Source organism: Aquila chrysaetos, chromosome 1 (assembly GCF_900496995.4).
Source record: "Aquila chrysaetos chrysaetos chromosome 1, bAquChr1.4, whole genome shotgun sequence".
NCBI classification, from domain to species: Eukaryota; Metazoa; Chordata; class Aves; order Accipitriformes; family Accipitridae; genus Aquila; species Aquila chrysaetos.
Window position 1 is genome coordinate 1,037,982 of NC_044004.1, and position 27,999 is coordinate 1,065,980.

The following is a 27,999-nucleotide window of genomic DNA, read 5'->3' on the forward strand; positions in this document are numbered from 1 at the left end:
TGTAGTGGTCACCTCATCTCACCACCTGCCTACGCAGAAGGGACAATGGCCCAGCAACCTGCCATAGAAGATGGTGAATTTGTGAGCCGGGAGGAAGACTCAAAGGATTCACTGATTAATCACTCCTTGGGGTCTCTTAGCTGCTTTATCAGCACTAGCAGATAACAACACACTTGCTGAAATGCTGCTGGGCGACTCAGACAAGTCCAACATTTCAACTCTTGTAAACCTTAATGAACTGATCTCAAGGGGGCTTTCCTATAAATTGACCTTACCCAGCAGGTCAGTTTTAACAGCAGGATGGCTCTGTGTTCTCTTTGGGTCCAGTTTTTCTAGCTTTCTGTCGACAAACACTGGTTAATTTTATGAGAGTAATCTAACACATTAATTTACTCAGTCCACAAGTCCCTTCACTGCCCCATTGAGTCTATCCACCCAGTGATTAATACCCAGCAGAGGAAATGTTCTGCTTTATTAATAGATGCAATAATGTCTGTCTTGATGAGATTCCTGCAAAAGCAATTCTAGTACTCATGGGCTTCTGTTTTTAAATAAACTTCTGCAGAAGAAGCTGGCGGCTCAGACCAGCCAGAGATCGAGCTTTGGGCCGGTCGCTTCTGGGATGTGAAGTGCTGCCGTAGCGTCCAGCCCCATGATGCGATGGGAGCCCAGGACACCCACGACATCCGCCACTGGGCTCAGGATGAGGGTCTGCATTTTGGTGGTGTGCAGCCCAGCCCTTGGAGTCAGCCAAGCTTAACCAGGAGCACTGCTGGCTGTACTTCATCACCCTCACCTTTTCAACCCATATCCCTCCTTCCCTAAATGCTTTACAAGCCACAACACCACGAAAGATCTACTTCGAGAGCTCCAGAAGAGGACAAGACAAGCTGATGTAGAGCATCTCCACTGGTGACTACAAAATAATTCTGGTGCTCCAGCAGGCCAGGACCTCCGTAACCAACCCATAGGCCTAACCTAAGGTTTAGCCAGAAAAAAGGTTTGGTCTACACCTACCCCATTTCTTTCAACTTTTCCCTTGATATATGTTACTGGCCATGGTCAGAGACAGGTATATGGTATGGTGGGGTTACATTTCATGAGCACCCAAGAAGCACATCTGTGGTCGTTTGGGGTTGCTCGATGCAATCCACCACCATCACACACAAGCACGTCCGAAAAACAATCTTTCCCTACCTAGCAAAATGAATTCGTGTAGCCATAATTAGACAAATATTGTTAAAGGAAAAGCTATATGTGAATGTAGACTAAACATAGCTCTTATGCCAGATAAAACTGTGTTCATTACACTGAAAGAGGAACTGTTCATGCCATAACAAACGGTCAAACATGATACTGCAGAACAAATATACATATATACTCCATCTCTATTTATAATGTTGAAAAAGCATATAAAAGCCTGATCCAGCTTCCAACACAGTCAAAAGAAAGACAACCATTGACTTTACTGAGTGCTGGAGGAGGACATGAAATAGTAACATGAACTGGAGGATGCAGGTAAGGTCATTTGGATGCTGTTCTTAGACCACTAAAAAGAAATTTTCTTAGTATAAGTGAATTGATTGTTCAAGCTGCTGCCTAAAATACTCACGAAACATTTGGTTTTGGAGTCCATACTCCTTAGCATTAGTGTGTCTTTCAAAGTTGTGTTGAACATTACCTTAATTTAATTTCATATCACCTAATAGTGACTTTGGGAAGCTGTTTGAAAAAAGTCTGCCCTGATAGAGACCTTTCCCAAGGTTTCCATCGTGGAGCTCTCACCCCGTGTGCTGCAGCCTGCTCTTTCAGATCTACACTGCCCCTGGGAAGCTCAAGCCACTGTGGAAGGACCACCTCTTGATTTTGATAAACTCAGCAACCCTCTCATGAAACCACCCAGAGGGAACAAATGTGAAGCCTCGCAGGGATGTGTTAGCCAAAACCACTCTTCGGGCCCCAGTTTTGTGCCCCTACACTGCAGATTATTTGTCTACAAGAAAACGCACACAGGTCCACTGGAGACTTGAGCCACAGCCTCAAAGCTTCCCTGACCCTCTCTTTGCCACATTTTTTCATGCAAAGCTTTATGTATTTTATCATATCAAAATCACACATCAGCAGTTAAATCAATAATCGGGAATATAATATAAGTTAGGATTTTGGGGGTAATCACCTGTTGTAAAGGAAAATTTTCATTTCCAGCTGGGATAAATTGGAAATCTCTCACATGCAAGTGAGGAGGGAGACCTTCAAAAAGAAATATTTGCCAGAACACTATTTGCCATTCTGCCACTTTACACCCTTTTTGCTGTCACAGTTGACCATTTTTTAAATGTGCAGATTGGACATTTATAAAATATCAAGGCTATCCAAGCACTATAGTTTATTACCACAGCATATGGGAAGATACAGTAGGATTTATTTGGGGGGGGTTCAGCCTGTTTCTGTCAGGAGGCCAGTGGGGGACTGGACGCACACAGCATACCAACCTCACTATTTCACTGCAAGAGTCTAAAATTGGTGTGTGAAGCCTCCAGCACAAGAAGAACGTGGCGAGAAGAAGCCATGAGCAACCCCCAAGCCATCTGCTATAGCAGCATCCCCCAGCAGGTATGAGGATCATTGTAGTTCCCTTCCAACTGAAATATTCTCTTCTATTCATGGGGCAGCGTGTAACAGGCACCTATGGTGTTTAAATGCTGGCTAAGACCAGAGCTGGGAGTCTACCAGGGCTCCTAAAATTATCTGGGGGAAAGTGATGCCAAGAAGCCACCCATACCACCTGGAAATCCATTGCTTTCCCCCATCTCTCTCTTTTTTAATAATTCCTGTAAATGTTATTTTAGTGACACTTCAACATTTTGCACGGTTCCTTTTAGCTCAACACGGCCTTGCCATCCCTTTGGAAGGGCCTGAGCCTTGAGCTTTGCAGATTAAAGCCGTGCTTCAGCCAGACCGAGGGGACGCAAGCCCGCTCCAGGAGCCTGTTTCATTTTGCAAGAGACACCGGGCTGTGTTCAGAAGGGGCGGGCGAAAAAAAAAAAAAAAGAAGAAAAAGAGAAAAGTCCATGTATGCATAGACACACACTCACACACCTTTTCTATGCTCTCACACACAACCTTTAAAAAGAAACTTTCCAAGAGTTCAGCTAAAGTTAAAACAAAGCGAGTAACGTGAGACTCGGTGCCGGAGCCGAATGGAAAGTACACGGAGTCCGACTGACCTGCGCTGCCGTCCAGCGGCTCCCGCGAGACCACCCGAAAAAAAGCTCCCTGCTTCTGTTGGAGCCGAGCAAGCCACATCGTCTCCCTCCAGGGGTGGTGCAGCTCCTCGCTAAAAGCCATAAATTAAAAATAAATAAATAAATAGAAGCAAAGGGAGGGGAGCAGGGGGGGAGAGAAAAGAAATCCCAAGGAGAAAAGGCCAAAAGGAAATGACCTTCCCTGCTATTAAATAGGTGACAGATGGGTATTATAAATGCATCGCGGGTTGGAAGGGAAGGGCGAGGAGGTGACACATCGGCCCTTTCAGCTCAAGGAGAGGCCGGGAAGGGGACAGGACCGCGGACGAGAGCAACCGCACGGTGTTTTTTGGCGACAGCCGGGACAGACACGGCAAGACCGCTGTTGGCAGGACACGTCCAGAACAGCAACTAGGAAAAGAGAGCGGCCGCAAAGCACTAAAGGGAGGGAAAGGAGCCTCAGATCCTCTGGCTGCACCAAAGGGACATAGGCTTGGGTTGCATGGTCATATTTTCCAGCCAACTGAAAAGAGCTATATTAATTCCTCCAGCCTTCACTTGCCTTTGAATGTGATCATAGGAAGGGTTTGCAGAGCAGCAACATCCTGTTCTTCAACACTCCCACCACAGCCAGGGCACTATCAGAGCTTTCTTTACAGGGAGAAGAGCAAGGAAACAGAAGCTAATTACTTAAATAATTACCTAATTACTCTAAGCACTCCCAACCCACCCCATCTCCACTCCGGGACAGGTGCAGCTGAAACTCCCACCAGTAGCTTGTCCTGTGACATCTCATGCAAAGCACTTCGTCCCACCACCCAGGGCCAAAAGTTCCTGAAACTTTTTGGGTTTAAAAAGCTCAAAGCAAGCCCTGCTCACAGAAAACTCTAGGACACAGGTTTGCTGAGGAGCTGGTTACTGGAGCAGTCAATCTCTCAATAGCCCAAATGGGAGATGATGGGAGGGCTGGAGACAACCCGTCTTGCTCCCACCCAACCTGCAGCACTGCTGCTGCCCATCACAGGGTCCTTCCCACCTGGGCTACCCTTGGGAAGCGTGTCCTGCCTCATCTGGTCCACCACGCGCATCCTGCCCACCATCCAGCCTGTCAATGCAATCAGTAGTTGGGTGTATGTTCTTCAGCCCACGGTGGTCTCCTGTGCCTTCTCTGCACGGTATAAGCCTCCAGCAGCAAAGGCCAGGGCACACACGCAACTGGAGATACGCACCTTTCCCTTCTCACCCGCTTGTTTTGTCCAGCCTCTGTCCCTTGCTGGGGAGAGGTAAAAGCTTTGGGCAGAAACTGGCTCTCCTGGAGCTCACCAAACCCTTGGTCAGGTTGCTCAGGACCATGTCCAGTCAGGCTCTGAGTATCTCCAGGAACGGAGACTCCACAACATCTCTGGTTAACTTGGTTCAACATTTGCCCATCCTCCCCATAATAAAGCTTTTTCTTATTTTTAAGTGGGATCTCATGTATTTCAATCTGTGCCAGCCAGTAAGGCCTCACCCTGGCCATGGAGAACGATGGGTCCCCAGTTGGGTGCAAAAATCCCACTTACAGGGTGCTCCGGTTCCCAGGATGGGGGTGTTACCGTAAGACCCCAAACCAGAAGGCCACAAGCCCTTCGAGAGGAGATGCAGATGGATATGAAACAAAAAGGCTGGAGATTCAACTCTTTTTATTATGGAAGTCTATAAAATAGCCACATGGATTATTTTTTTTTTTAAGATCACAAAATACACAACATTCATTTTAATATGCGACACATAATATTATATACATATTAAAAACCACATGACTGAAACACATGTTCACACGGCACCAATTTCATAACAAAAAACTCCACAAGTGCTTTTTTCTTTTTTTTAATATTAAAAACAACTGTGATAAAACATATTAATATTTTTCCAGACCATGTTTACAATAAAGAGAAAAAAAATCATATTTTACTAAATAACAAATATTTAACAGCAAAACTTTATACTAAATATCTATTTTGAATTATAACAAAAATAGTACTTATAATAGTTTATAAAGACAGACCAAAAAAAAAAAATTTGTGTATAAAATAATATTATAGCAAATTGGACTGTGCTAAGAAAAAAAAAAAAACAAAACAAAACAAACAAACAATTCTGAGATTCAAAGTGCTTTATTCTGCAAACCCACTGCAGCAACTTTTTTAGTCAAGTTATATTAGTTAGGAATGGAAAAACAAAAGCATGACTTACTTATGCCTAGATTAAATACTCACACACACAAACATTATATATACACATGATGTAAGCATATATATATAATGGATGTATGCATCTTATATTACCGCTCTCCAATCAACCACTCACTCAAAAGCATGTTTGGTTTTCACTTTGTAATGACATTGGAAGTTAAAATAAAAATTTCAGCGAAACCCTTCACTGATTTCCCGTAAGCACAAGCGGGACCGAGCCCTTTCAGAAAAGCCTGCCCAGGAGATTTTTGCTCGCCGCAGCGCGGCGCGAAGCCACCTCTGAGCTTCAACCAGACCTTTTAACCTTGCTGTCCGTTCCCCTCTCCAGCTTTCCCCTTTTTCAGCCTCCTCTCCCCCGAGCACAGTTTTATTCCCCTGGCAGGTCTCAGGTGGAGATGGGGGCTCCTGGAGAGCACCTGGCGGGGGGGCTCTGATGGGTTTTCACCCCACCCCAGACCATCCACCTCCTGCCCCCGTCCCCATGTCCTACAAGGGCTCATCCTCCACAAAGACCACGGACACCCTCACGTGCCACTTACCTTTCCCCAAATGTTTGCCCCTGGGAGACTCACCCCTTCCCACCACATTCAGGTTTATGTTCCTCTTTGCTTCTTCGCCCTTTGGGATTTTAATTGTGATTAAGCTCCTTTGATCACCGGGAAAGTTTTCTCTCCATCAGGGACAAGGAAAATACCTGAAATCTCAACAGTGCCTGAGCTAGCAGTGTTTCACTCAAAATTTCCAGGCTGGCAAACTAGCTGAGCCTCTGCTTCAGGGACACGGTGCCCACAGCCAGAGGCTCCCGAGACCTTGCTTTTGGATTTGGCACGTTGTTTACCAACCAGAAGGCAAGCTCTGGATCTGAATGGCATCTCCTAGAAGACTGGGAGTTCTATTTCAGGTTCAATCAACCTGAAAAATCAAGCTGTGCACCCCGGTGTGAGTAGAGACCATCCACCGGGATGCTTCTGGGGGGGTTTCTGGCAGCTTGGCTGACGGCAATCCGACCTCAAGTGCTTCCCCCGGCTAAAAAACTGCCTCCCTCCTCCTTGCCCCCACCAGACGACGGGCTGGCAAAGGCAGCCATCACCATCGCTCGCTTCACACTTCCTTCGACCTTCCAAAGAGGCACCCACTCATCAAAAGCACGACCTGCAAAGCAACCTGGTAAGTCACATCTGCCCCTTCGCCTTTCTTATTTCAACCCCTCCGACTTATCTGGACACCTTTAAAGCTGAAAGCCAAGCTGCCCACCCAAGCACAAGATCTTTTCCCATCACGGTTAGAAGAGGTCTCAGCCGTGGTCCTTGTGTTGTTCTTTCCACCCCGGAGGGCAGGAGATGGGAGAGGAGCGGGGCTGGGCAGGCTGGGCAGAGATGCCTCAAGTTAGAGAGGGATCTCCCGACCCGGTGCTTGGCTCTGGTCTGAACCAAACCCCTGCCAGGGCGCTCGGGGAGCTTTTGCTCTGCACCCACATGCAAGGCCACGTCCCCTTTCAACACAACCCACCCATCCCACACTCAACCCAGAAGCCTCCTGCATGCGAAAAATAAAATAAAATAAACCCACCCAGCAAATCGAATGCAAGATACCTTGGTGGCTGCTTGCTTGTGCCGGAGAAGTTTTGGGTAGGGGCCCTCTCCTGGGTTAGCGGTGGGACAGGGCAGACAGCTTGCAAGGAGCCGGCCGCTCGCTCTCCTTCCTGCCGAGCTCTCCCATCGCCAAACAAAACCCAAACACGAGACAAACAATGCGTGCGTTGGCTTATTTATCGAGATCACCTTTAATGCAAACACCTCCTGCGGAAGAGGACGCACCGAAACGAGCAGCTCTGAGCGGGGCGGCTTTGCTCAGCGCCCCGGTGCTCGCGGAGCCGTGGTGGGTCAGCGGGGCCATGCAGTTCGGAGGCTGGTGCCTGCACCTTCAGGGAGAGCAAAGGCACCGAAATGGCCCCAAAACGGGTGCCTTTGCATGGGAAAGGGGCTGGTGAGGGGCTGTGGCGGGGGAATGGGTGCACACAGGCCGTGTAGCAGCAGCAGGAAACTCAACGAGAAAAAAAAGGACACCCCCCCCACCCCACCACCCAAAGCCCCAAATGCAAAACGCATTTTGCAAAACGCAAATATGTACTTGTCCGAGGCCTCAGAAGGACGGCTCACCGTCCGTTCAGCCCTGGACAAGACACCACAGGGTTTTTCGGTCCCGCAGCAGAGGCGAAACGGCAGTCCCCCCTCCCCAGCCTGCCCCAGCACCAGCGGGAGAGGGGATGGGAACGGGCATCACTCGTCTCCCCCTCACCAAGGAAAGCCTCCAACGCCCCGAAACAAAAAACACAACCAAACAAATTAACAAAAAAAAAAAAAAAATCAAAACCAAAAAACAAAACACTGTTATCACCAGCTAATTTAACACTGTTAAAAAAAAAAAATCAGAGGCCACCCGAGAGCCACCCCGGGACGCCAGACCTCTGATCGTCGGCTGATTTCCAAAGCCTTTCCCACAGTCGGGCCTTTGCAGCGCTCCTCCTCGCAGCAGAAGTGTTTTATAGATATTTATATATATATATTTATAATATTTAGATACTGTGTATGGTCAGACATCCCAGCTTGACTTGGGTTTTGCGACTCTTCCTCCTTTCGAACGAAACGAGACGCATGACGACACCCCAACCTTCTCCGCGCCCCGCGGGAAGAGCAAAACGGTTTTGGCAGCTTCACTGGTGGAGAAAGCAGTCCCGACCCGGAGGCTCTGCGAAGCGAGCGTCGTGGAGAAGCTTCTCGTCCCTCTCTCCTCCTCCCCTCCTGTTCGTCCCCTTGCCCCCACCCCAACCCTCCGTCCCCCGGCCGCCCATCCCTCGCGCCGCCGGCGTGGGCTTTACACCGTTGCCCCCAGCATGGCATCTGTCCCCGTCAGGATCTCGTTCTGGTTGGAATCCAGTCCGAAAAATTTGACCTTGAGTCCGTCGACCGGATGGACCACGGGCACCAGGGTGATTTTGGGGAAAGTCCTGGTGGCGAGCTCGAAGCGGCTGGTGCTGGCCAACTCGATGGCCAGCGCCTTGAGGAAGAGCTTGGCCAGGTGCTTGCCCAGACAGGTCCGTACGCCTCCTCCGAAGGGGAGGTAGTGGAACCTGCCGTCCTTGTCTTCGCTTCGACCCTGCCCGAAGCGGTCCGGGTCGAAGATGTCCACGTCCTTGAAGACGGGGGCGGTGTCATGGGTGTCCCGGATACTGTACATCACGCTCCAGCCTTTGGGGATTTGGAAACCCTGCAGAGAGGAGGGAAGGGGTGGAGAGAAAACCAGAGCGAGTCAAACCCACTGTAAAGAGAGAAGGAGCAGGAGGGCAAGATAAAGCCGTTTTGCTTTGCCTGCTTTTTCCCATTTTCTTTGCGTTTATTGCTCGAGCGCGCTGCAAATCTGAAAGAAAACCAGAGAGCGCAGTGCAAAGGGCTGGGAGATGGGAACCCTGGGTTTATGCCTGCCTCTATCCCAGGGACCCGAAGGATCATCCGTTGCTATTTATTTGCTTTGCGGTCTCTGGCAGGAGTCGCCTACCAGGAACCCCGTGGTGCTTGACTGCTGCCGAGCAAAGGGAAGCAGCTTTTCTCGCGCCCGTGCCGTGCCCTGAGCACCGGCCAGCCCTCCCCAGAGCATCCCATGGCTTTGCTCACACCCCGCCGCCTGTCAGCCCCACACGCCCAACGCACATGTCAGGGCTTGGGCGATGAGAAACGGGGCGGATTTATCATCCCCTGAGCACTTTAAAAGGTTTCCGACTCAAATCATTACATTAGTAGGATTTACAGCGACGAGCCAGGCCTCAAGATTTTGTTTTGCTAGTAGGAAATTCCAGCCATTGCGGTGAGTAATCCGCCTGTCATCCAGCAGCCGGAAGATGCTCTTTGCAGTAAACCTTTCCCTCGTCACACCCCAGTTCAGATTTTGGCGTCAAACACTGTCACGAGTTGCTCTTTGAAGCATCACGCCTGTCTCCTCTTTGACAGCTCGGGTGCATCCCTTCCCTCCCATGGGCCAGATTCCATCGCTCTCCTCTGAATCCAGAGCAGTTCTGCCTCTCGTCACCAGCAGGACCTAATTTGTCCTCCCTGAGGTCTCGCCTGAGCCAGGCTCAAGCAAGCTTTGCGACAACACGCTGTTTTGGGGAGCTCACGGCGCAGCCGCACCCCGGAGAGACGGTAATACTCACGTCCAGCTCGAAGGTTTGCAGCACCGTCCGGTACCCCCCGGAGATGGGGGTGAAGAGGCGAAGCACCTCCTTGATGACACAGTCCAGGTAGTGGAGGCTGTTGATGTTGTCGAGCCGGAGGGAACCCTCGCAGATGCAGCCGTTGTGGAGGATGCCCTTGCTGCGCAGCTCCTCCCGCAGCTTCTCCAGGACGCGGGGGTGTTTGAGGAGCTGCATGATCAGGGAGGTGCTGGCGCTGGCGGTGGTGGCGTAGGCGGCGAAGATGAGCTCCAGGGTGCCATCCTGAAAGACAAGAGTGAAGCCAGGGTAAGGCACCGGGGATGGACAGACAGACGTGGCACGTCAAGGGACAGGCACGCAGGCTGCCATGGGGTATTTTTTTCCCCCCAGCAGCTCTCCAGCCTGGTCATGTCTAACTGCAAGGTCTCTCCCTGTGCAGGCACAGGTCTTGGACACCCACCACGGGGAGCTTCCCACAGAGCCTTGGAGGATGCTGAGGACCAGACAGGCAGGAAAAAAGACCCTGGGGATGGCTCTTGATAGCACATGAAGGACAAGTTATACTGTGACCCTGCTGCAGACAACAGCCTGCCAAGGGCTCATATGCCCTGCAAAGGAGGCACCTTAAAACTGGATGGGTCAAGGGGTGAAGCTGGTCAAGGCTGAAAGCTTCAGCAAATTTGTATGGTCTTTTCGTATTCCCTGGAAATGCTTTTTAGAAAGGGCTGAGCGCAATCTGCAAATAAATATGGCCCGTAGGAAAGCAACTGGCTTGTTGGCACCATAATCCACCAGACCAGGATCCACCTGCAGCTCCAACAACACATTGTGGTCCCCCAGCTCTCACTGATCACCTCAGGTCTGCCGCAAAAAACCCTCCTTACAGCAGCTCACACTTTTCTCTTTGGGCAACCCCTGCCCTAAGCACAGCAAGGACAAGGCGACCACGGGGAAGATCTTTACCTTCAGCTCCTGCATGGTTAGCTCCTTGCCATGCTCTTTGCCGCTCTCTATCAGGATGTCCAGCGCGTCGGCGTAGTCCTTGCCCTGCGTGTTCTGCAGTTTCTCCTGGATGGCTTTCTCCAGCCCCTTCTGCAGCGTCTCGCGTGCCCGGATGCCCTGTGGAGCAAGAACCCATCAGACCACGCAGGACACAATGCTAACACCACCATCCCCAGCCCAGTGTCCCCAGGAGCTGGAGACGTGCTCAGGACAACATGACTAAGTAATACAACTGCAATTGCAGGTGCTCAAAGAGAAGTATAAAGATGCTGAAGTTGTTCCCTGGGCAGGAGGAGCAAGCCCCGAGTAGGTGAGATTACAGGCAAGAGTAATCAACACCTATGTGCAAATGATAGGTCTGATGTGGGAGACCCCGTACTGCACCAGTTCACAGGCCTCCGGCTCACCCTGGGAAAATTGTCTCTCGAAGGGAGGTCAATTCATCTGAAAGGAACCTCTTCCCGGGAGCGTAATGGGTTTCCCGAGCAATTTTATCACCTGGTCTCAGTAAAGCAATTCCTATCTGAGTGCAGCTGCACCAGGCTAACCTGCTGCTGCGAATGCTTCAGGGCTGCAAATGGTTGGGCTCATTCACGTGGTCAAATAACAATAACAAAATTTGCAGTGATAATCACAATAAAAAATTTTAAAATCCCATATTTCTGTTACCAAAATTCCCCACGAATAACATACAATATTTTGTCTATGATTTTTGTTAAGTTTTCATTTTGCATCATTCATCAAAAAACTAGAATAGTTCTTGGAATTAGAAGGTCCACTGGCCTGTTTCACCCTGGGGACAGGAGGGAATTAACAGGAGAAGGGTCCTACAAACAAAAAAATACAGCAAAACTGCCAGTTAGAAGTGAGGAAAAATTACGTATTAAATCTGGGCAAGTCCCGACTGGATTCTCTCTTGCAACAAACCACACAGTCCCTAGCACCCTAAAACCCTATGAATGGATCTTCCTCTCCACTCCACCGAAACAGGACTTTGTAGCCCAAAATGGACTCACTCCTAGAGGTCAGAGGGTGAGAAGACATCCCAGCGAGAACCTGTAGAGATGGGGATTAGCCACCGCCCCATTAATCCCAGAGCGGTGTTATCGGCTGGTGGAGGACTCAGCCCAAATCTCTTACCCTCCTGTAGCCGCTGAAGGGCAGATCCACGGGCAAGGAGAAGACATTCTCCACAAACTGCTGGTAGACCTCGAAGAGGCGGTTGAGTTCCTCATCAGGGATGCGGAAGCCCAGCAGGACACGGATGGCCATGCGGAAGGTGAGCTTCTGGGTCTCGTGGTAGACGTTGATGGACTCGGGATTGCTGCTCCAGGCACGAAGAGTGTCTTTGATCACTAGCTGGATCTTAGGGAGATAGCTCTCCAGTGCCTCATGGCTGAAGATTTTGGAGAAAACCTACAAAAGAGAGCAAGTAGAGGTTTCTACACAGCCCCAACACCCTACTCTTTGCCTTCTCTAGTAACCAGCTTTTGCCCACAAAAATGGACATCACAGGTCTCCTGCACTGAGCAGAAGACTCGTCATCATCCAGAATTCATCACCCAGAATCACTGACTCCTAAAATAGCTGCCAAAAAGGGTTGATGGAGGAACACCAGCTGACAGATCCTCCGCAGGCTCATCCCCACCACAACCATCACAAATGACGGGCAATAACATGGTGTAAACCAGAGATGGGAGCAAACCATTCACCCCGTGCATGGCAGGATGGATGGAGCTGGCTTTCCCGCAGCTCCGTGTCTCACGGCTCCCAGTTACATTCATCCCACAATTTGGATGCTACTAATACGTCTCTTCCACAGGGATTCTCTAGCGTCTAACATTATGGTTGCGCACGCACGCAGACACGCGTAAGCTTTTCTTTCAATGGGGAGCATTGGCAGTTTCTCCCACTTATCAACCACCCTTTTTTAATATATGTAAAAAATTAAGTAAAATATAATTATTTTGAGGCATTTAGGATCTCTGTGAAATCTGGCTGAACTTAGACAGGGGTTCAAATGGGGAAGAGAGGCACGCCTCTATGTAGAGAGGCTGCGATCGCATACGGCTCGTTTCCTTGGGAAACCAGGCAAAAAAACTGATGTCAGCAGACAGTATTAATTTAAGCTCTGCGAGTAAACACTGCGCGGGAGTGGGCCTCCCCAGGTCCCCGATGCTAACGGCTCCTTACTCCAATTTGGGCCAGGGCCCGCGCGTTGCACGAGGAGCTCAGCAATGCCAGGAATGTCCCTTCAGCCCTCCCCGGCGCAGCCCACAGCACACGCTTTCATTCGGCATCCCAGCCGCATCCCTCCCAGAGTGCACCGGAGGAAAAAGTGCTGTTTGTTTATCTTTTATTAACGTATACACACACACACACACACGGGGCAGCACGCATACATGCACCGCCACATGCCAGGCCTCCGGGAAAATCAAATTAAAACAGGGTCCCAGGGAGGGAGCTGCAAGCCTGCGTAGCCTCCACCGGTGGCCGGTTCCTGGGGGGGGCTCAATGCATGGTGGGGGGCTGCAAAGGTATCAAACCAACAAGAGGAGAGAAATCAAAGCCGCCCCCTCTTTCCATGAGCGCCGGACTCGCTGGAGCTGTAAATGTGAGAATTTCCTCCGCAGTCAGCACTCAAAGGGAAAGGTAATATTTTCCTGGCTGCGACCCCTCATTGCTAATGCACATCGTTCACTGGGAGTTTGTTTGGTGAAATAACACCTCTGTCCCCTCGCAGCCCTGGGCAGGAGACTCGACAAGAGCCACTTCATAACACACCGCGCTCGGGCTGAGCCCCGAGTGAAACTCATCACACGATACACGGTGGGACAGAGCTCGGAGGCTTCCCATGGAAATACCAGCATGCAAACGGGACGGTAGGAGGGATGCGAAAGAAAATGCAAGCAGACCAACGGACAGATCTGCCTGCAGACAGACAGTCGTCCCCGGATGGCTATGCAGAGCGGAGGCATGAATGAACGGAGCAGAGGAATGAATGAATGAACAGCGGGGCGGCGAGATCACGGCGAGAGCATGAGATGGTGCGGCTGCTGCTTTCTGCCACCTCTCCGTGCTTCACGAGCTATTTTTAAGCCTGGAAAGGGCAGCGACGCTCAGGCAGACCTGCTGGTGTGAGGGGGTGAAAAAGCAGCCACTCGGAAAAGAAAAGCTGGAGGTGCTAGAGCCGAGCCCCTCGGCTGCCTGGGGAAGGTACGAAGGGAGCTGGGAAAGGGCCGGTTCCTGGTGGCCATGAGCAGGACACCAGGCTTTGATGCAGTGCCGGCTGGCAGAGACCTGGCAACCACAAGCTGCTCCACAGGGATGGGACAGGACTTCCCGAGTGGGGCTGGTGAAGAGCCACCAATGTCTCCCCATCTGGCCGGCATCTGCCCTTCATCCACGCTGGGGGTTTTGGGATAAGGACAGAGGCTCGCAGTGAATCAGCCCGCTCTCCCCAAATGCTTCCCGTGACTCAGTTTCTCCAGCTGAAAGCAGAGCTGGCGAGGGAACAGCCTCTGCTTAAGGGGTGCAGGCTGCAGCCCTGCTGGGAGCCACCATCCCAATGGAGGTGGCCCATGGGGCTCCCAACCTGGGGCAAACTCCGTCCTCCCCCAGGTCTGCCCAGCATCTCCCACAGGCAAGGGGCTCGGGGACCTCCTGCACCCCGCAAAAAGCACAGTATCCCAAGAAATGCTTCTGGTCCTGCTGTGCAAAATTGCTGCAGCAATACAGAGAACCAGCCCGGGGCCAGATCCAGACCCCGCAGACCAAACCAGAGTCCGAAGAGGAGAGTGCCCGTCCCAAGGAGCGATGCTCAGCAAAGGTGCAGAGCAGGGAACCCTCAGCAAGAGAAGACTGACCCCTATGGAGGTCAACAGACCACCTGCCCAGCTGGAAAAAGGGGGACCATTTAGCACTGGGGGGCTGGAGGGGCATTTTTTTCTTTTTTTTTTCCCCTTTTTTCAGCTGCCAGAGCCCACAGCTCCCGACCACAGGGCCGGACAAGGTCGTGAGCCCCGACCATGCCACCGGCTCGCTGCAATGTCCCGTCCACTCGCTGCCGCTGCGCTCCACGCCGCCTAATCCCAGATGTCAGCGGATCCTTCCCCAGCCAGACACAAGTCTGGATCCCCTTCCAGTCACCTCCAGTTCAACCCTGCATCTTTCCAGTTGATTAAAAAGGAGGAAAAGGCAGCCAACTTTCCCCGACGTTTCTAGCCTAAAATTCCTGCGCCCTCTAGTGAAGCCGAGCCGAACGTCTCAGCAGGAGCAAGACCAAGCCAAGCCAAGCCAAGGAGCATCGGCGCAAAAAACAGTTGCTCCAGAGCTGCCAAGAGGCAAAATCAGCTCTAAGGGGATGCTTAGCTTTGCTAACACCGAGATGCAATAGCCCAGTCGTGGTGGGGATCCGGCCAGGTAGCCTCGGTGGTAGTGCCAGGGCGGTGGCCAGGGCTTTTGGGGGATGCTGGAAAGAGCCCCCATTTTTTTTCACATTTTGATATGTCCCAAAAGATCCAAGTCTGGGGATTTGCTCTGTCCGGGGGCATTCATTTACACCCGCACACACACGCTCACCCCACGCCGAGGGAGACACCACCACCCAGCGAGCCTGGCTGGAAACTTCCGAATCCGTCTCACAGTGGAAACAGGATATTTAAAGATTTATGGTTTTCCTAAGGCAGAAAATTCCTTCCCAGTGTCTCAGCTCCAGGATCTCCTGGAGAGGTCCAGCTCCGTGTGACAGTGAACTGCTCCCAGTCCTGGCTGGAGAATACCCCAGCCCCATCCTTAAACCACACCAGAGGAGAGGACATTCAAGTGAAGAGCCCCGAGCTTCAACCCACAGCATTTTCATGCATAGCAAAGGCTTCATTTAGTAGCTACGGTAGAAAGGAGTTAGCAGGGACGATGCTTTTCATTGTGTTACCCCTCCTTGGTGCTGGTCAAGCCTGCCCACTCCAAGCACCAGCTTCAGCCCCTGCCTTTTGCCACGCATGATCTGCAGGTCCCCTGCTCCCGCCCGGCACATCAGCACAGCAAAGAGGGAACGGAGCTTTTCCTTCCTCCCCTCCAGGAGGAAAACTTATGCTTTGGGTTCTGACACCTGCGTCTCATCCAGCCCACGCCGGCCAGAGCTGCTGGCCCCACCAAACAAAGCACAATGAGCGCGGAGACTTTTTCACGAACCAATTTGGCACCCGCTGGCGGTTTGGCCGGCGGGATGTGTCAGGAAGCATCCAAAGCAGCGTCTCAACCTGGAGACGTACAAATTCTTCCTACGTTTCAAAAGACCAGGCGGTGTTTGTCCCAACCCTGTCCTGTCGCCACGTTAGAATGGATGTCTGCCTCTCTCTGGCATCAGACGCAGGGCTGCCAGACGTGGAGCCCACTGCCATGCTCCAGCGGGCTTGTAAACCATGATATTTTTGGAGCAGGATGAGAAGGCTCATGGGCAAGAGGCTGTCCTGGCACTAGGAGCACGAGCAAAGGGAAAACACAGCAAAAAAGTTGTGAAGACTATGCAAGGCACCGCAAAGAGGAGAGGACCTCCACAAAACCCCACTGCTGCCCTGACACTTTGCTGCATGCCTTTCACAGACACGCAGCAAAGAGCTGATCCCTTTTCTCCCCATGCTGTAATCGGAAAACGGAGCACATGGACCACTCCACAGTCTCCTGCCATGCTCCATCATGGGAGGAATCCAGGCTCACTGAGAGAGAAAAGGCAAGAGTTTCAGCTGCTGACCACCCAAAATGAGCAACGCTGGGTTTGCCCATCAAAGCATAGCACTGCACGCAGAGTGCAGGTGAGGAGTGTGAGTGTCTCGGGGGGGCTGAAGGCAGCAACCTCTCCCAGGGAGAAATGCAAGAGCCCCATGAACGCTGCGACCCATCTCCAAAGGGAGTCTGGTTGCAGTAGCTGGAATCTCCAAACTCAGCCCAGCTGAAGAAAAGAAATGGAGTGCCTTTGCAAAAGGCAGTTTCACTGAAATTGGAATGATTCTCAAGAGAAATGTGCTGGAAAAAAATGTAAAGATCATTTCAGCATCCTTGAGCCACATTATGATGGTCATGCACCTTTCAGGGTTGCCTATACCCCTAATTTTTAAAATTTTTTTAAACATCTAGGGTTGTGAGAAACTCTAGCATTTCGTATTTCCACTCGAGGTCAGAATAAAAACGAGCCCAAGCGTCCCATTTCCCCACAGCTCAAAAATCTCCATGTCCGAGCATCTCTCCTAAAAACCCTCCACACGGCATGGGAGACCGCTTTCAATCTGAAACCCTTTAACAGGCTATCACCTTAAAGGGGCTGCGATGCACAGGCTGGGGGGGTAGAGCAAGGAACAAGCAGGACACCCTACCTCTGTCTCAGCACCCCCCACTGCAAAACCGCCTCGTGTCTCAAAAAAAACAACTCCATCACTAGCAAAATGCAACCAGCTACAGTCAGCAATTTAGGTTTCTTAGCCCACTTCACGGCGATACCGAAACACGCTGTGGTTCTTCAGCATCTGTGTGCCTACACCACTTCTGACGTGCTGTTCCGAGTGCCTTCCCCCCATTTATCCACGAGGAACCGGTGCATTTGAGGAGAGTAAAATTCGTCTTGCATATTGTCACCGCTCTTCAAGGAGGGAATCAAACACAGGGAGGGAAAGAAAAAGAAGACATCAAGTCAATGGATAGTGTGGCAAAGAAATGGAAGCTGTGTCCAGCCAGAAGGGATTAGAAAGGTGGGATCAGCTGGCCAAGAAGAGGTCCAACGGGGCAAGCACCCGCTGCCTGTGGCTGGTGTCTTTGGCTGGAGCCGTGGAGAAAGAGCATCCTGCAAACCCACCAGGCAGATGGCTGCATGCTCAGAGCTGCCGTTCATCAGCATCCAAGGGCTGGGTCAAGCTGGGATGGTCTATCCCGTTTGGTTTTGGACCATGTATTAAAATCCCAGATTTGTGGTGTGGGGATGAGAATTTACCCAGAGCTAAAGAGGAGGAGAGCAGCTTGCCCAGGCAGCAGGGATAATGCCCTGTCCACCACTGCGGAGCCAATGGAGGAGAAATATCAGGAGAAAAGTCCCCTTTTTGCTGACCGCCTGCATCATCCCGAAGCACAGGGCCGGGGCCAAAGGGAAGGGACCCCACGCATTTAAGTAACCCAGGGCATGGACTCTCCTAGAGACAAAGCCAGACTTGGCAAAGAAACCAGCCTCAAGTGCTCTTTCGCAGAAGCGCTTAGACCTCGGTCCTGCCAAGTGCTCCACGGGCTGGGAGCGGAGCAGAGCACGAGGGGCAGCCGCACTCGCAGAGGGGATGAGAGGGAAACCCTCGTCCCAGGATGCAGCCCGCTCCATCCCAAAGGTGAAATACATACACCTTTCTGAGCACGCATCGTCTCTTGGCAGAAATAAGGGAAGACGCCTGGAAAAGCGCTTCCTCCAGCAGCTCTGCCACCAAAACCCTGAGTAAGGTCTTCTAAGACCTCTGTGCATCATATGGGGATGAGCACACATCTGATGGTGCGGACGTCCCTATTTCTGAACACATGAGCTCCTGCCGACTATCAGACACCTCGCCTGAGCTTTAAACTAAGGAGAAGACAAGGTCTGAGATGACCCAAGGCCACCCTACAAAATTAAGGAGAAGAAAGTTTAAGAGCAAGCTGGCTGACAGAGAGAAGTATTTAGTGGTAGAAGTGCCACCTGAGAAGTAACGGAGAGCGTCATTAATCCAAAACAAAGCACTCGGTCCCCAGAGGGATGAGCGGGATATTACAAACCACAACTCAGCAGGTTGCTCGAGCTGCTTGGAAGGGTGGAGTATGATGCAGTAGAAAACCAAAGCTACACAAAGACAGTGTAGGATAGATCCTGAGTCTGAAAAGCTCTCTCCCATCGCTGGGATTAGCTCCTGGCAACCCCCATTCCCGCTCTAAAGCGGAGCCTGGACCCATGCAGAGCTATGGGCTGCAGATTGCAGTTCCACCCAGCGCAGAGCATTGCAACCCCAGGAGGGGTTTCACCTTCTCCATGCCTCACAGGACATCCAACAGCTTCCATCCCAGATGACACAGAAAGGTGGAGCAGCCTACGTTAAAGAGATTCATCTCGCAGGATATCCGTACAGCCCCTGGGCTGTAACCGTGCTCCGACACAGCACAGCTTTTCAAAGCAGGGTCTGAGCTTACAGGGCATTTTGGGATGGAAGGCGCTCTGAAAACGCATGAAATCTGTCTTTCAGCCAGAAGCGCCCGCGCTTTGCTTTTTTTTTTTAATCCATTGGAATTACTCTGGATTTACACCACTGTAGATGACAGCGCTATTTGGTCTAAAGTCAATGAGCCGACCTAGCTGACAAATTCTTCCCCGAGACCGTGAGCGGGAGCCCTCCTCCATCAATGAAAGCCTTTTCTCCGGCTCCAGTGGCTTTTGCCCGTGGGTTAAAGCCCACAGGGCAGCAGCCCGACACGGACACGTCGAGAAGGGGCTGGAGCCGGGCCAGCCGATGGCAGCTGGAATCCAGCTTGAGCTGACGGGTACAGTTCTGGGGCGGGGGGCTCGGATCGAAGGGGATGGTTTCTTTTCCACTGTGGGATTTACAAGTCACACGGAGGAGGGCGGCGGGGCTGGGTGGAAATGCAAAAAAAAAACCCCAACCCCAACCCTAAAAAAACCCTCTTAACAACTTGGGCCAGGGTTTTTTGTAGGGTGAAAGGTATGTTCCCGCCGCCTCCCATCCCTCTTTCCTCCTCCCGCCCCTCTCCCCCATCTCCCTCCTTCCCTCCCTCCCCCTCCCCAGTCCAGCCCACAGCAGCTGGTTTATATTTGGCTGTAAATTTATGGCCCCTTTTGTGTTCTTAATCCTCTTGCAAACTATATTAAAGCCTCAGACCTTTCTACTTGGTGCTAATAAGCTCAACACTTGTATGCCTCCGAGGCAGAACATTAATTGTGGTGTGTTAATGAATGATGTAGTTTTGGACAGTGAGACAAAACAGGCCGTTTCTCTGCACCACTGTCTGCTTCCTCCTCGAGTCTCCGGGTCTAGGATGTCTACCCAGCCCACGGACTGCTTTTATTTTATTCTTTCTTTTCCTTTTTTAAGCCAGCTGTGCCTATTTTGGGATTACTATGCTGGAACAGAGCACGGGCCCGGCAAGTCCAGCACTCTCCTGCCAAGGCTGGATGCTTCCGAGGAAAGTCTGAGTCCCACCTTCCCCGTGCACCGCAGCACAGCCGCGCCGGCAGCGCGTATCCTGCACGGGGAAACTCCTTCCTGGCCCCGGGCGCTGCTCCGTCTCGACCTAAAACCTAAGGGCCATGCGTTTCTGGCCATTTCCAATTCCCATTTCCTTCTCCACCGAGATGCTGGGGTCCCTTGCAGGCAGAGGCACAGGAATGCCTCCCTCTCTGTTTGCTGAACTTCAGCTTCCCACTGACCTTACATCCCATAAAACCAGAGCCCACGCTGTCACCGTGCCTAAGAGCAGATTTGCTTTGCCTTCGTTACAGCTCGTATTGACCCAGGGATCGGCACTTCCAAAAGACACAGGCGGTAAATCTGGGGTGACTGCACTGATCTCGCTGGGGTTTCACAGGTAGAAATGGGAGCTCGCGGGTAGAAATGGGAACCAAAGATGTCTCCAAGGACAGATCTAGGGCGGGATGTGAAAAGGATTGAGTGAACAGCCAGGCTGGGACAGGGTACGGCCCAGGCGGCATGGCTGGATGGGGAGACCACCGGAGCGTGGAGCAAGGAGCACCCACCGTCCCCAGTCACCCCTTCCCAGTGAGTTACTGTAGGAGAGCAGGAGCTCTCCTCCATCGGGACATGTCACGTCTGACCGTGAGGGACAACATGCATCCCTCATGCGATGGAGAGAGGCAGAGATCTGCCACCAAAAAGCCAGAGCAAAGACATGCCCACGGTCAGCCGGACACGAGAGCAATGTGTCTGCTCCTGCCAGTAACCTGCAAGGCGATTTCAAGACAAAAATGCCACCGTGGAGGAACGAGCTGCAGCACGGGTGGCCCAGATCCTTCTCTGACATCAACATAAACTCCGTGACCCAACGGCAGTAACAACCTCTCAGTAGATATTTATCTCAGGAGGGCGGTTGAGGAGGTTTGGGTTGCTTTTGTTTACTACTTGCAAACTGTTCTTATCGACCAGCTTCATCTCAGGCCAAGGACAGAGCCAACACTGATGACATCTGCAAAAAAGCGATACCCCTGACGCAGGTAAGCCCTGCTTGAGTCCTGCTCGAGCCCTCCATCTCGCCCCACAAGCTGTCACGTCCCTGCACACAGTTGACTTTATATCCAGAGACTCCCTCTCTAATAACTGGAGAGTTCATTTCCCAAAAGGGGGAAGTTTTCTCCAATTTATATTAACTTTGGCAGCTTCCTGCAGGGGAGCTTTAATAAATAGGGGATGGGAAAGCAGAGAGATGCCATAGCTACCGGCTTGTTAATATGGCTTTGTTCCTCCTGAGCACCTTTCAGACGTGCATCTCGGAGTCCTTTACCAAAACCTACAGGATTAAGGCTTCTGGTAGCCCAGGGATGCAGAAGAGGGTATTCACCCATTTTACAGAAAGGGATATTCAATCCATGCAAGATCCTGAAGAGAAGCTGAGATAGGGGAACAGCAAACCTGAGGGAAGAGCTCCAGAGACCGAGTTGTCCAACCCAGCTCTGATCCCATCACCATCACGGGCAAAGTGTCCTACAGCAGATCCAGCAGCAATAGCTGCAATTTGCTGATCTTGAAGTTACACTGAAAAGCTAAAACTCTTTGGAAAGCTTTGCAACACATGGCCAGCAAAACAGCCGATTTCAATGGCAAGCTACCAGAAACATCGTGCAAGAACATGCTGGGTTTAAAGCTCTTTGGTAGAGCTCATCTTCACTTCTCAGTGGCAATCTGTCCCATCAAGAGGACTCCACGGCGCGATTGCCAGGGAGTGATGAAAGAATATCTGCCAATGCTGCTGCAAATGAGTGCAACTCCATTGGCTTTTAGAAGGATGACGAGGACTTATCGCAGGTGGGGACCATGTAAGCGTTGGTGGAACAAGAGCTAGAGATGACCCCAACGGTTGGAATCGCAGCAGACGGTGAGCACACAGGGTTTCACGCTCCACCTTTCTTCATGTTGGCTAGCACCCTACACCGCAAGCAGCCTCATCAGAAATTATACCTCATGTACAATTTCTGGCAAGACCAGAGAAGGAGAAACCACTTAAGAGCAAGCGAAGGCTCAAGCTCAGAAATGAGGTAGAAAACAGAATTCGAGAGGTGGATGGAACTGCTCCTCCAGAAAGCCCCACAGTGCTTTAAACTGAATTATCAGCAACCTAAAAGATTTCCCAGGAAATACTGCTGCTTTTCTGCATGGAGCTTTCAGACTGCTCCAATTCTTTTAATATTTCTATTAATACTAGCATCCTTTTTATGAAAGTTGGCAAATTCTGTCACAAAAACTGCCTTCTGCCAGCAAGTTCTTTGCTCAGCTCCCTGGCGGGTCAAGAGGAAGGTACAGACCAAGTATCTAAGAGAAAAACTTCTACCTAGAAGGAGCAAGCTTCAATCTTAAACCTCACGCTTCCTCCTCAGACCTCTCACAGTCTCAGCACCAGGGTGGGGAGAGTTAAAAGTCAACGCCATTTAACAGCAAGAAAAGATCAGGGCTAAGGAACACAAAAGACGCCGGCAATTTCTGCCGGTAGAAGGCACCTGGCCTGGAAAAAGCTTTAATCTGGTCATCGCAATCTCGCCAAGAACAAAATGATCTATTTTCTTCCCATTAGAAGCGGGTTCGCCTTATCTCTGTGTGCACAACTCACTCGCTCCAGGGCGAGGGATGGTTTGCGTAGGGGAGAAGGCAATTCAAGCGGCTGCTGGGCTCGTGGAGCACCCAAGGGTGCATGATGCATGAGATGCTCAGCTCCGCAAAAACAGTAATTAAGAGGAGGCCAAGTGAAGGAATCAGAATAACCTCCCGTTTTCAAAGGGAAGGGAATCAGCTGAGCCCGGTGTACCCAACCCCATGCCGCTGAAAGAGAAAGCTTAAAAAATAATTAGCTACTCTAGCATCCCCAGTCCTGCTGATACGGGGAAAGCGTTTGCTCTCGGGTACGCCGGAGCTCAAAGCAGAGGCAAGGTGTGCGAGCAGGAGCAGGCACGGCTGGCAAGGGTCATCCCGGGACAGTGCTTTGCCAGAGTACCTGTTCTCAGGAGGCTTTAGCCATCCCTTAAGGAGGAATTAGGATCCTTGCCAGCTTGGGATCGTGCATGATGCCAAAAACTGGGAAGGCAAAAGGGTTTTGAGGAGGAGAATGGAGATCCAGACCAGCCTTTGGACTCGGAAAAATCGGAAAGCACTGGGATTCACAGTTTAGGGTGGGACGTGTATTTCCCACTAGGAAGAAACACAAAAGTGAGAACATCAGGTATCAACATCGAGGGAGAGAGGCTCTCCCCTTTCTGTGCTGCTGGTATTGGTCCTTGCTGGTGCCAGCACTCCCCATCTGAGCTGTGGTACAAATTACAAATCCGTCAGGATACCACAGAGGTCAGGCCTCCCTTTTCCTTGACCCCATTCCCATAACCCACGCTCTCCTCGCCTCCCTCAGCGTCTGTTCCTGAGGTCTGAATTCCGTGGTTTTATTAAGGCGATCGCAACCAAAGGCCTTCAGCTGCCCACTTTTCAGCAGCAAAAAAATTATCTTGCTTTGCAGAAGATAAAAGAAGCAGCGAAGGAGCGTAGAGGCACCTTCAAATCGCTGGCTGCTGCCCCTTAACCCTCCCTGAATAGGAAATAAATAGGAGCCAAAGCTGCTGCCTTCCTCCCGCTGCCGGAGGAAAGCGCATCGCTCCCCATATCCCTGCACCTCTCCTGCCGCAAATTATGCTCCGTGATGGAGGGAGCCCGACGAACTATTGCCCTTTCTCTTTGACAGTGAGGTTGGAAAAAATTTCTCCCTCCTTAAGGAAAAAAAAAGAAGTAGCGCAAGCAAACTGCGGTGTAATTGCAGACACCAAGTTTGCCCGGGTGGGGATTGACACGGCGTTTCTTGTGGTATCGCACGAGTCCCGACCGCCAGTGCATTAAGAAATGTGACTAATGGGTGTCATGTGGTGTTTGTTTTCTCGTCTTCTCCCCCAGGAGAAAAGAGCGATTGGGTTTGGTAGGGATTTTATAGGAATATATACCCCAAAATAGGAAATCCTGCTGGAGAGGAGAGCGGACCTTCCCTCGGGGCAGGGACTGGGACAGCGTCTTGGCGTTGGGTACCACGCTGGCTGTGCCGGCAATGCCGTCACCGCACCCCAGAGAGGGGGGCGAACACGTTACTTTCACCCCAAATCCAACGCCTGCCCCAACCCAGCTAGGAAAGAGCCCGTCCCGTGGAGGACGGGATGCGAAAGCCATCCTCCACGCCGCCACGCCAGCCTGCGCAGGCCGTCGCCTCTGCCATCACCTTTGTTGATGGGGGGGACATGAGGATGACCCCCCCCCCCCCCGATTGGGCTCAACGCCCCCCGAAACCTCGCTGCCCTGCGCTCCCCGCCTGCCTTGGGGCCTGTGAGGAGGGTCTGACCCCAGGACCACCGAAGGGGTGAGGCCAGGCAAGGCCCTGGGATGGTCTCAGCCCCCCCCCCCCCCCCACACACACACAACCAGCTCAGCCCCCCCCGCCGCGCTCCACCCCGGGACCCCCATCAGCACCCCAATTTCCCTGAAATCCAACACAACGCTCAGCTCCATGAGACCCCCCCCAGCAAACACAAACAGCGTGGGGTCTCTCTGCAACACGCCAGAGCCTGGAAATGGAGGGGGGGGGGGGGGGGGGAGGTTGACCGCGCTTCTTTGCCCCCCCCCCCCTCCGCCCCCCGCCGACCGCATCGCCCTTTTAAGAGCCCTCCGGGACCGCGCTCACTGCTCAGCTCACGGCAGCCCCCGCCACGCGTGGCACCGGTCACGGGGGGGGGGGGGGGGGGGGAAGAGGGGGCAGCACCTCCATCCTCAGCAGCAACCTGCCGGGGCAGCCCCGCGTGTAATACCCACACACCCGCATCGCCCTTTTAAATTCCTCAAAGGCATCGAGCGCTGACACGGGGGGGGGGCCCACGCGGGACCTCCCACGCACGAAAGCTCCGCGGAGAGAGGAGGGAGGGAGGGAAGAAGGATGGTGGAAAGGAGAGGAGGGCGAGAAGAGGAGAAGGGAAGGGGTGCCGTCCCGTGTGTGTGTGTGTGTCCCCGTCCCGTCACGCGTGGGCTCCCCTCACCTTCCTCTTGTGGCGGTGGATGTCGCCGATGGAGTTGGCGACGGTGTTGGGTCCGAGGAGCATTCGGGTGCTGCGGGGCCACTCGGTGCTGACGAGGTGATGCTCCCCCATCAAAATCTTCCGCACGTTTTCCGCCCCCGTCACCCGCACCAGCGGCCGCCCCAGCAAGTGCGTCTTGAAAACGTTCCCGTACTTCTCCCGCCGGGAAGATTGGAAGCAGGAGCCCTGCGGAGGAGGGGAGGGAGGGGGGGGGGAACACGAAGGAGGGGGGGGGGGGGGGGTGTTACCGCCACGGTGTCTCCGCGGCCGGGGATCCCCGCGGTGCGGTGGGGGGAGAGGCTTAAGGTGAAGGGGAGGGGGAGCCTGAAGGTCTGGGGGCAACCCGAGGGGGAGTGGGGGGCAGAAATGGGGGAGAACGGGGTAACCCCGACAGCCCACCCGCCCAGAGCCCGGCTCCCTCCGGTTGGGGCGGCCGGCGCTGCCCGCGGCGCGCCCGCTCCTCCCGCCGCCCTTCCTCCTCCTCCTCCTCCTCCTTCTACCTTTACCTCCCCTGGCACTTTTTAACCTTTTTTTCCCTTCCTTTCCTTTTTCTTTTCTTTTTTCAATCCCTTTTCCGCCCTTTTTTTCCCCTTTTCTTTTCCCTCCCCCCCCCTTTTTTTTTTTTTTTTCGCTCAGACTGACTTTACCCGAAAGGCTGCAATTTACCTAAGTAAATCTCCAGATTTGAGAGAGTTTAATAACTTTCCCACATGCTCCGGGGGCTTTTGTCGGAGAAGAGGCGGATGGAGCCGCAGGGAAAGCGGGGGGGGTGTGTTCGGACCCCCCCCAAAAACCCCATCCCGAGCGGGGAGAAGAGCTGCGAGCGCGGCAGCTCCGCGCCCCGGCGCTGGGTTGTGAGTGCGTGTGTTTATTTTGAAACAAAAGCGCGGTTGTGAATTTCAGATGTTCAGGTGACCCTGTTTCTTGATCTGCGTAAATATAATTAAAGTCCTTTTTGTGGCATTAATAAAGAGTTATTTGTACACCATTTCCAGGGCAGCACAAAGAGGACCTTTATGCGGGAGAAGTTTCGAATGGAGTCCAATTTATACAAAATTTTGTATTTTTAGCCCTGGACTCTGTTTGGACGGAGCCTGTGGAAAAGCGAGAACCCTTTTCTGGTCCCCCTGTAAAAATCTGATAAATTTCTTTAAAAAATAAAGCCCTATTGAGAGCGGGCGGTTAACCCCTTCGGCGCCGCTGGCGGGGAGGGGGGGGGCCGGCCGGGGAGCGGGGCAGCCGCGCCGGGCTCCCACGTCGGGGCTTCCCCGGGGGGGGGGGGGGGGGACACACGACAGGGGGACACGACGACACGGGACCGGGGGGGGGGGGACGGGACACACCGGGGGACGCCGCAGCCCTCACAGCCGGGACCGGGCTGCCCTGCCCCGCCGCCGGCTCTGCCGTCCCCTCGGCGGTCCCGTCAATGAAACGCGATCTTCTCCGGCGGGAGCATCCTCGCCAGGAGTCCCATTTGCTTATTATTATTTTTATTTTGCCCTGGGAGGAGGCGGGGGGGGGAGGGAAACCCTCGGGCTAATTTTCCTCGGAGGTTCCCTCCTGGGATGCTGCGAGCCCCCGGGGTGCCCCCAGCCCGGCCGGCGGCTCCCCCCGGAGCGGAGCACCCCTCGGCCACCTCCTGCCTCCTTTCCTCCTCTCTTTTTTTTTTTTTTTTAAATTTTTTTTTTTTCCTCTTTTTTTTTGGCAGTCACCCTCTCCTAACGCGGTCCGAGGGGATCCCGCTCCGCCCGCCGCTGTTCAGCAGTTAGGAAGGTTAATCCCGGGTTAATCTACCGATTACCTCCGCGGGCTTCCCCCAAGACCGGACCCGAGCCGGGCGGGTTGCGAACCGACGGGAGCAGCCCCGGGGACCCGGGGGGGGGGATGAACACACAAGACCCGGTGACATCCACCCGGCGCGCCCCGGGGCTACCTCCCACCCCCGGCTTTCTTATTATTAATTTTTTTTTTTTTTTTTTGCAAGGATTTAGGCCGGGAGGGGGGAGAAAAGAAGATTTTTGGCAGCGTGGGGGAGACCCCCAGCCTTCCCCCTTCACCCCCCCCGCTGCTTCCCCGGCACCCAGCAGCCCCCGCCGGGGGAAACCCGGCAGCTCCCGGCTGGGGAGCGCAGCGCGGCGGCCGCTCCGGGCTCCCTCGGTTCCCCCCCCCCGCGCAGCCACCACCAACCCCCGGCCCCATCTACCTCCCCAGCTCGCCGGGAACCCGCATGATGCAATCGAAAGGAAAAGAAGTGGGGGAAAAAAAAAAAAAAAAAAAAAAAAAGAAGAAGAAGAAGAAGAGGGGGAAAAAAAAAAAAGCCCTTTAAAAAAAAAAAAAAAAGCCGGTCCCAGCCCACCTTCCAGGGAGGGAAGGGAAGGGAATCCTCCTTACCTGCAGGAGCCAGTGGAAGGTTTCTCCGATTAAAGGGAATCCCATAGAGCCTTTAGGGATTGGTAGCTTGCAGGTTTTGTCGCGGGTGGCAGCCCAGCGGAGCTGCCACAGCTGTTGGGACACGGCCAGCAGCAAAGTCAGTGACACCAAGCACGCCGCGAGGGTAGCCAGTGCCGAGACGAGATCAAAACTTGCAAAAAGCATATTTGGAAGAAGGAGGAGGAGGAGGGTGGGGAGAGAAACAGCCCCTTGACAGGCACCACACTCGCACCCACACACACGCACGCACGGAAAAAAAAAGAGGGCGATTGCGGAGCGCACGCTAAAGGCTGCCTGGGGGGTCCTTGGGTGGGGGGGGGGGGCCGGGCTCGCCCCCCTCTCCGCTGGCAGGTTAGAAAAACAACAGGAAAAAAAGGGGGGGGAAAAGAAAAGGGGGTGGGGGAAAAGGGGAGGGGGGGCAAAAAGCAGTTTCTCCTCTGTCCCTCTCTGAAAACTTTGTTCTCGTTTGGAATAAACTTGACAGAGTGACACAGGCAAAAAAAAAAAAAAAAAAAAAAAAAAAATCCACACAACACAAAAAGAGAG

The 27,999-nt window shown here is 52.7% G+C and overlaps 1 protein-coding gene across 2 annotated transcripts; it reads right to left on the reverse strand.

Moving 5' to 3' along the window:
• Positions 1-4,910: 4,910 nt before the first annotated feature.
• Positions 4,911-27,731, reverse strand: LOC115346281 (cytochrome P450 26B1). 2 transcript variants are annotated; one of them, XM_030026157.2, is made up of 6 exons: positions 27,415-27,731; positions 24,985-25,209; positions 11,829-12,104; positions 10,650-10,805; positions 9,687-9,968; positions 4,911-8,746 (listed from the first exon to the last, which is right to left on the reverse strand). In XM_030026157.2, the coding sequence occupies exons 1-6, from the start codon at positions 27,616-27,618 to the stop codon at positions 8,354-8,356; spliced, it is 1,536 nt and encodes a 511-aa protein (XP_029882017.1). In that variant the 5' UTR covers positions 27,619-27,731; the 3' UTR covers positions 4,911-8,353. The 2 variants fall into 2 exon arrangements, with proteins under 2 accessions (XP_029882017.1, XP_029882025.1); XM_030026165.2 differs by lacking the exon at positions 27,415-27,731 and adding an exon at positions 25,690-26,183.
• Between the last annotated feature and the right edge of the window lie 268 nt (positions 27,732-27,999).